Below are 8,710 nucleotides of genomic sequence, written 5' to 3'. Positions count from 1 at the left end.
TCTCTCTCTCTCTCTCTCTCTCTCTCTCTCTCTCTCTCTCTCTCTCTCTCTCTCTCTCTCTCTCTCTCTCTCTCTCTCTCTCTCTCTCTCTCTCTCTATCTCTCCCTTTCCCTCCACCTGCATTCACTAGCCCTCTCCCGCTTCTACTCTACATCTTATTTTCTTTATGGCTTTCCTTTTCTTTCCAACCCATAGTCAGCGCATGGTTTCATAATATCAGAAGTAGATAATAGGGAATGATGGGGATGATGGGGAATTCCCTATTATCTACTTCTGATAATATGTTTATCTCTACTGCGTCACATTGCGTGCGTGTTTGAGATACTGTCAGCTGCATGGGATGAGTAATATCATAAACATATCTATAAAAAAGAACGCATATATCTATAGATATGTTCATGGTTATATGCATAAGAGTTAGATTCTGCAGGAAGTAGAACGATAGCTCCGGTGCGGGTCGGCGGTGTGCCAGAGCTGGGACAGGCGAGATGGGAGTTAAAGTTCATATCGAGGTTACTCGTACTGTGATCTGTATTTCGATTAATCGAGAGAATAATTGCATGCTTTGCAACCGCAACAATCAGTCATCACGAATCGATGCCTTATTGCCTGCATTACATCACACGTACCAACATAACCGGTGCTATCATCGTAGCGATCGTCATCATCATTATCATTATAATTATAGTCGTCGTCGTCATCATCATCATCATCCACGTCATCATCATTATTATCAAGATCATCATCGTCGTCGTCGTCGTCGGCGTCATCATCATCATCATCATCCACGTCATCATCATTATCTTTATCATCATTACCATCATCATCATCGTCGTCATTGTCGTAGTCATATAAGGTAAAAATACAAAAACTTTACCTACTAATCAAAGACTTCATACCAAATATAGATAAACATGAAGCACATCGGTACAGTGATGATGATCTGCATAAACCTCCAATCAGGCACAAGATAGGCGATGGCCGGAAGTAACATCATACCAAACCCCCAAAAGTATTCGTCCTGTACGGTGACCCATGCCCGTGCCTGCGGACCCACAGACTCACATATCAGCGTGAAGCCTGCCAGGTATCCTCCCTGAAACAGCAGGAGTGGCCCGGGTACCTCGATGACTGACGAAATGCTATACAGTTTAAATCACAGCTTGACCACTGCGGTGAAAGTATTATGCATGAAAATTCCTTGTTATTTGTTTCACGCGTTTAGTTGATAATTACTCGAGCATTAGATTAGCTTAATGTGAGAAACATTGAGTGTTGTGGATTATAATACCGGCGGACAGCCAACCCGCCGTTTCGTACCGTAGCAAACCCAGAGATGAGGAACCGCATGGCGGCGAACATGATGTAGCTGTTAGCGAAACATTGTACGATCGCCGACGCCATAAACAGTAGGTTTGCTACGATCAGTGTCCACTTCCGTCCGAAAATATCGGCCAAGGCGCCGATGACCAGAGCACCGACGAGTTTACCGGCGAAGAAAGTAGTAGACGATAGCTGCACGAGGATGCTTCTGTCGCAGACGATGTCCCACTGCAATAATTACTGCAGTGTTAATTATGAGCTGATACGTCATCCTGCTAAAAGCTCATCACGCGGTCGCGACAGTGTGCTTAAGAGAAAAGTATGTATATACATGTAATAGTACAGATTTTCATACATTTTATTTAGGTTATTGGTTAATGACGTTCACGCATCTCACGATGGTGGTATCTAGTTAACATATTAACTATGTGAATAATATTAATTATAGCTTTTTAACATTATAGTTAATAATGGTTTAAAGCTATACTGTTTCGGAAATTAATTGCTTTTGCTCCGTGCGGGAGGGAAATCGTGTTTGTACAATACACGCGGATCTATCGATGCATAATGTGGCAGCATAGCATACCTCGCTGACGATGGTATCTCCATAGGTATCATCATACCAGTAACCATCCTGACACTTTATTGTTTCGTTGCTCGCCTTGCTAAAGTTCACGTACTGATTACACGTGTCCGCTTGCCAGTGCTCGTCTTCGTCATTCCTGATGAGAGTTACTCGATGTAGACGAGATGTCTTTTTATCCCTCTCTCTCTCTCGCTCTCTCTCTCGCTCTCTCGCTCTCTCTCTCTCTCTCTCTCTCTCTCTACGTCTCTCTCTCTCTCTCTTCCTCTCTCTCTCTCTCTCTATAGCTATTCTCTGTGTCTCCCTCCTCTCTCTCTCTCTCTCATGCGCTCTTCTCTTTATCTTTCTTTCTCCCTCTCTCAAACACGCACTTCTGTCGCTATGCCGTCGATGCAATAGATGCTAATTCGTCGCAATTATACAAAGAATTAAAATCTATAACGAAAACAAATGTGAGAAACTACAAATGAAAACCGATTTACGTATTCTCTATTTTTATCCAATTGATAATTTTTCCTCATTTTTCCACTAGAACATAATTATAACCATATATATTCCATGAACCAGAAACCGACAAGTCCGATACGTACTTTCCCGGTACGGCATCTGAGAGATTCGCTCCTCCGCCGGCAGCGGCACTGGACTCATGTGCGCGGCGGGTCAGTTCCTGATACAGTCTGATAGAGAACGTGTGCAGACTAGCAAATATCTGCATTAAGCTTATCAGAAAGAACAAGAAGAATTGCCACTTTCCATATTTACCGAGTTTGCTCAGAGCAATGTCCAGATTGGAGTACATGGTTGGAGCGACTGGCGGGGCGATGCTACTAGTACTGTTGTCAAATAGCCCTTTTATCGCATGAAGAGATGGAGGCGTGGCGGAACAGCAGGGCGCGCCAACTCTAGGCGCACATAACAGTTGCTGTACGTTAACCTTATTGCCGGAGTTCCATAAGCAGTCACCGAATACTCGCTCCTCCATACGTTCCCGCAGACTGGCCAATGAACGAGTGTATGCTTGTTTATACGGTTGGAGCAAGTGGGTTTGAAACAGCGGCGCACGCACGCACCGCACAGCACCACGCACGCACGCCGCACCGCACGCACGCACGCACGCACGCACCACACCACATGTGCACCACAGCACACAAACACACACACACACAATATTATATATATATATTATATATATATATGTTTTCGAGATATTATATATCTGGGGACTATATAGAGCTGATAGCTGGGCGTGAAATCTATTATGAGAACCTGCGGTAAGACCCGTCGAGACGAGTGATACTGCAGATTCGCACATAGCCGACAACGTTAATACCATATTATATCAGGAGCTAATAATGACAAATTGTCAATTTGTCATTCTTAGCTCCTGATTATATGCATGCAGTTCATGACGTTGCGCACAATGTCACTAAAAACTGGGTAAGCGATATCGATATGATCGAGTGAATAAAAACACAATATTGTCTTTATTCACTACCGATAGTATATATATATACCTATGATATGCAGATTAGACTGCATTACAATATAGAAAACGTGTCGCAGTGCTGAAGTTTAGGTGAGACAGCTTTGTACTGGTTTTAGTGGACTCAAGTAGACATAGCGATCGTAAATCGCCATTCCAGGAGAATGACAACAATTTTATCGCTCTAAACCTGTTCACTAAACGATGGGTCAACCGCATTGCAAAGTGACGCAGGGTTATCAGGGTAGGAGAGGTGGGGTCGGCGAAAGCTTGATTTCATGCTGTTCATGAACAGTCAAATAAATAGGAGGACACAAAAATGTTTTTTTCTATGAGATCGACGAAATAAGTGCTTGGCACAGAAGGCTTATATAAAATGTGGCTCACATGATTGTTGTATTTCTATTAAATGTTCTAGCAGGTAAGCTTGGCTGTGGGCGATGTGAACAATGTGTGCTGGCTAATCGACCGCGACGTGGCACCACAGTGCTGAAGGTATAATTGATCTTCACACCTTCGAAATTCGTTTCATTTTCCTACCAAGTACTTTTACGAATGTAAAAGTAATTAAATAAATATTCTAAATACGCAAAACGTTAAAGTTAAAAACACTTATGACTTCAAAAGAATCATATCGTTGTTTGTATATTTATTATATGTTAATTGCTCCTTCGACTATTGACGATCACAAGTTCTCTATTGTTTAATAAAACAATATAATTATCTATAATGTTTATTTCTAAACATTGGCGATATTCTGCTCATAAGTCTACAGTAGATACCCGCAGTGGCTCTGTAATAAGACAAAGCCGCACGTATCACACTGATCAAATAATCAATGTATATTGATTCGTTTTCAGTGGATTTAATATTTAATGTGAGTATAGAGTTATTTATACTATAGCATATTGGAAACTGTGCCGAACATTTTTTTGGGAGGTTTCCGTGATAGGTTTTCCCTGAAATACAGCATTAGGAAACCATGGGTTTCATTTCTTCGCCGAGTTCCTTTGTTCCCTCGTCACCGCTGTCGCCGACTGATAGCCTGCCGGCCTTCCAGTCTGCCCATTCTTCTAGCGTCTCCGGCAAGCCCTTGTCTTTCGTCTCGGGGAAGAACAAGGCGACGATGGCGCACAGGAAAGCCATGCCGCCGAAGAGAACTGGCTGTACCCATGGGTAATAGCGTTGCTGAAAACAGAAGCGTCAGTCAAAATTCGTGGTCAATAGGCATCATTGTAAAAATAAAGAAATGCGCGATAATAAAATGTTTTATGAGCGCGTCCTGTTTTTGTGTGAGATAGCAAGTCGCCTAGCTGTCGTACAGAAGAACATAGAAGCGACAGGTAAAGGTTTGCGTGCTAAAAGACCACTTTTGTTCGCTACGACGTCATGTTTACCGCGCGCATCAGGACTGTCGTGTGTACAAAGTTTGGCGATGCGCCAAGTTTGCCATCTTGTTGTCTCTCAAACGTTTTGCGCTTCTCTTCTCAAGCACCTGTGGTACTGCGGTCATTAAGTACTGCGGTCATTACGCAAACAACGTCAGCTTACCAGTGCAATGGTCATTGGTGCGATTATACCGCCGACACGCGCAGCGCTCGATGACATGCCCAGCCCCGTGTTCCTGCGGGTGAGAAATATTTACCTGGTCGTTACAATCGAGAAGGCCAAAAAAGAAAAAGAAATACACCCACAGATTTCAGTAATCGGCGTTACACGATTTATACGGTCAGTTTCCCGAACAGTAAAAGCAGAGTTAGTGTGTAGGCGCTATAGGCTTAGTTGTGTAACGACTATGTTTTTAAGTTTTATGAAGCTGGCGATTTTAAACTAAAAGGCGTATAAGATTAGTGACGATGGCACTACCGTTAGTATAGTTGCCTGAGTAAGGACAAACAGAAATGTGTTTCGTCGTATGTAGCTGTCGGTTTTAACTGAAGGTAGTAAGGTTTATGAGGATGCAGCTTTCGTCAGCAGCTGAGTAACTGAAACGTACGATCAGGCGCGTCTGGAGCTAAAAATACACAAGACTCTCATCTCCACGGGCCTATAGCTTGCAAGTGTCGGGGGGCACTCCTATTTCGAGAGGAAATAGTATACGTGCGAGAAACAACTATGGCGAAGGCTCAATAAGTTGGGTTTGCGAGCATATATGCTCGAGTCGTCAGCCTTACATTCTACACGGCGCAGTCTTGGGTTCCTGGTGACAAAACAAATGTTTGAAGAACTTAACCGATAATTCTAATATCTGTGTTACTCAAACTGTGTCGACCTTGGGCGGGTTTTCAAGGTGGGTGGTGGGGGCGCGGTCGCGATGTGAATACACGTACTGAACCAATATCTTTTAAATTGGTATGAAAATAAGACCGGATATTTTTTACCATATTTTTTGTCCGGGTATAGGAAATTGCGTTAATTTACATCATTCTCTCGAGATCTTTCCGAAGACGGGCATGGCCCCAGCCGCATTGCATAGCATCGCGTACAGTAAGTTTGAACGCAGCGACAGAACTAATGTGACAGTGTTGCTTAGTTTCATTTGTATACAAACGTGTACATAAAATAAAATTCCCTGCAAAGCAAATTATTGCAGCATTTATTTTTTAGCGCAGGAAATTGCATAGTTTCACGGAATTTCTCTCAAAATTGCCCAGGGAACAAACGCCGCACTATAACTACACAAGTTATAGTTATGTGTTATTTTGAGTAGGTTCGTTTAGCATCATCATATAGGCCTACGCTACTTCTCATATACTCTCTACTCTACGCTACACTAGCGCCAACCAACGCCAGCGAAAAATGTTTATAATTTCATTCGGCGTCACGTGTAGTCGGGATGTTGAGATAATTGGGCTCCCACTTATTGTATAAGAAAGGCAAGAAGTTTTGCATTTTTCATAGATAACTATTCTCGAGTATGTTCTCGCCTGTTTAAATACACAACTTCAACAGAATGTGATGGGTGCGTGGGTGCCCCCCCCCCTCCAGATGGAACGAGTTAGCTATGACGCTGAATAAGTTAGTAAACAATCATTCTTAATATTAAACCCCGGTTATGAATATGTTTGGAATAAGAACAGGCATAGCCGTTATAAGGCGAAAAATGAATTGACCTGATTTGATGTGAAATTTTGCTGATAGGTGTGCATGCATGTCTATTTTATGCCCACCTGACGACTGTCGGATATAACTCAACAGTGTAGATGTAGATCACACGGAATGCCGCCGTTATTGTGCATTTTCCAGTAAGAATAAACGATGTTTTGAGCCAACCCAGATCTATTCCTGAGGCTGCAATAACAAAACATTACTGTATACCAGGGGTAACAAATACAAACTACGTAAACGCTTGACGCGCATATACGCAGAAAATGTGTATACGCAGAATTTCTTAAAGTACAAAAAAGAAATGCAGCGGCACTGATGCATCAGTGGGGCAGCTGCTTACCTGTTTTTAGTGGAGTAAGATAGAGTACGATCATCGCTATTCCGGATAACACGTGGAAGAACGACAGCGATTTTATCCGTCCAAACCTGTCATAACGTCGCAGCGGCGCACGACGAACGGGAAACTATCAGTAAACATCGCGGGATGATGGCGCCCGGGGATGACGCCGTAGCTTATACACTCACGAGTGACCAAGTATACTTATAAAATGGTCTGTGTAATTTATTAATGCAATTATGCAATGTGCATGGCTACGTCTTACATTCAACCGAATGCTGAGGTCTTAAAGCGATGGCTGCTTACTTTTCTGTGGCCACATTAGCTACCACAGCAGCTGGAAACTCAACGACTCCGGTCAAGAAGCCGTTTATGTAGATATTGCCGGATTGGTTCTGCAGGCCAAGAGTAAGACCGTAGTACACCATGCTATCTGCGATCCTGTGTGTAAATATAATCATTTAATAACGTTGAATGGATAATACATACACAAATGCACGTACGCACACGCACACACGCACGCAAGTACGTATGCACGCACGTTCGCACACATTTACGCGCACACACACTCAATACTATTTGATAAGCTATTGGTAATACGGCCATAAGAATTCACGATGCTGTCCTGCTGGAGATAAGGCAGAGAGATTTAAACCGATCTGTTTTAAATCTGTTTTCGTTTTTACGATACATTGCGTTTTATAGCTCTCGGTGGTTTAACAGAATTACAAGAATTTTTAATTAGAATCTTTGCTATAATAATTCATTACCAAATGATGAATAAAACTGTTCCTAAAACTCTAAGCCCAGGAGTCTTGTAAACGTCTATAATGCTGTATTTTCTCGCCTTATCCTCTTCGTGCGAAATTGGTGTCAAGTCTGAAGAATTTGCATAATAAATAATCGAAATAATGTGGTTATCGCCAACTTACTTTGCAACAGATTATTGTCACGCAACGCAAAAATGTAGTCGAATAAAAAATCGTGGATGCTAAGCATAATTCCTGCTGAACATGTATACGCACCTTCAGTTGCTATTTTAGTTCCGTCTATTTTTGCTGCTCGTGTGAGAATGGTCTTGGCTTCTTCGGTTCTTTTGTTAGCTATGAGCCAATGCATCGATTCTGGCAGCAAGCTATAAATATAAATGTAGACGTATACTAAACGATGGGATCAAGTCAGAATAATAGCACAAATTTCTGCGGGTTGTCAGGAAGATGGAATTGGCCAAAGTACTTACTTTTACCAGAATCAGTTCCTCCCGCCTGAAAGGTAAAATCCATCTTTAGGCTGTTTTTAGTTTACAATTCCAAATATTATCGATTATTTGTTGCTACGTCTGAAAAGGTTCCTAAAAGGTGATAGCCACTCGTTGGTTATTAAAAGGAAGTAATCAATTAGGCAAGGAAATGACTACCAATGTTAACAGTATGTGTTTATACACGTTATTATGTTATCGATGTTCGCCATACAACCATTCATTTCACGTATGTCACCATCGGCATGTCATATATATCGATGCGCCAGTACTCTTGCATCCCTGCATCGTGCTTGTCGGTCGGTGTGTGTGTGTGTGTGTGTGTGTGTGTGTGTGTGTGTGTGCGTGCGTGCGTGCGTGCGTGTGTGTGTGTGTGCGCGCGCGCGGGTACGTGTATCTAGACGGTTGCGTGTATGTGCGCGCGTATGTGCATGTACGTGGTGAGTGTGTATATAAATAAATAAATAAACAATTATTTATTTATTCATTCAGTCATTTACTTAGTGACTTACTTATTTATTTATTCCCAATATATATATATATATATATATATATATATATATATATATATATATATATATATATATATATATATATATATATATATATATATATATA

General features: G+C 41.9%; 2 protein-coding genes across 2 annotated transcripts in view; both read right to left on the bottom strand.

The window, feature by feature from the left end:
* LOC106809121 overlaps window positions 1-2,705 on the bottom strand; it is an 18,884-nt gene extending 16,179 nt beyond the window's left edge. The window contains exons 1-4 of the mRNA XM_014812083.1: window positions 2,497-2,705; window positions 1,910-2,045; window positions 1,321-1,551; window positions 900-1,096 (exon numbers count right to left, since the gene is read on the bottom strand). Of these exons, the coding sequence (XP_014667569.1) occupies window positions 900-1,096; window positions 1,321-1,551; window positions 1,910-2,045; window positions 2,497-2,705 (773 nt within the window). The remainder of the gene's footprint in view (window positions 1-899; window positions 1,097-1,320; window positions 1,552-1,909; window positions 2,046-2,496) is intronic.
* Window positions 2,706-4,238: 1,533 nt separating this feature from the next.
* The window catches only part of LOC106809130 (solute carrier family 22 member 21-like), an 11,365-nt gene continuing 6,893 nt past the window's right edge, over window positions 4,239-8,710 (bottom strand). Inside the window, exons 5-11 of the mRNA XM_014812101.1 lie at window positions 7,860-7,969; window positions 7,605-7,713; window positions 7,141-7,275; window positions 6,838-6,923; window positions 6,560-6,680; window positions 4,941-5,013; window positions 4,239-4,577 (exon numbers count right to left, since the gene is read on the bottom strand). Of these exons, the coding sequence (XP_014667587.1) occupies window positions 4,362-4,577; window positions 4,941-5,013; window positions 6,560-6,680; window positions 6,838-6,923; window positions 7,141-7,275; window positions 7,605-7,713; window positions 7,860-7,969 (850 nt within the window). The 3' untranslated portion in view covers window positions 4,239-4,361. The remainder of the gene's footprint in view (window positions 4,578-4,940; window positions 5,014-6,559; window positions 6,681-6,837; window positions 6,924-7,140; window positions 7,276-7,604; window positions 7,714-7,859; window positions 7,970-8,710) is intronic.

This window comes from Priapulus caudatus, unplaced genomic scaffold, assembly GCF_000485595.1.
Source record: "Priapulus caudatus unplaced genomic scaffold, Priapulus_caudatus-5.0.1 Scaffold330, whole genome shotgun sequence".
In the NCBI taxonomy this organism is placed as follows: Eukaryota; Metazoa; Priapulida; class Priapulimorpha; order Priapulimorphida; family Priapulidae; genus Priapulus; species Priapulus caudatus.
Note: the sequence above shows the minus strand (reverse complement) of the source record. Positions and strands in the feature narration are given on the sequence as shown.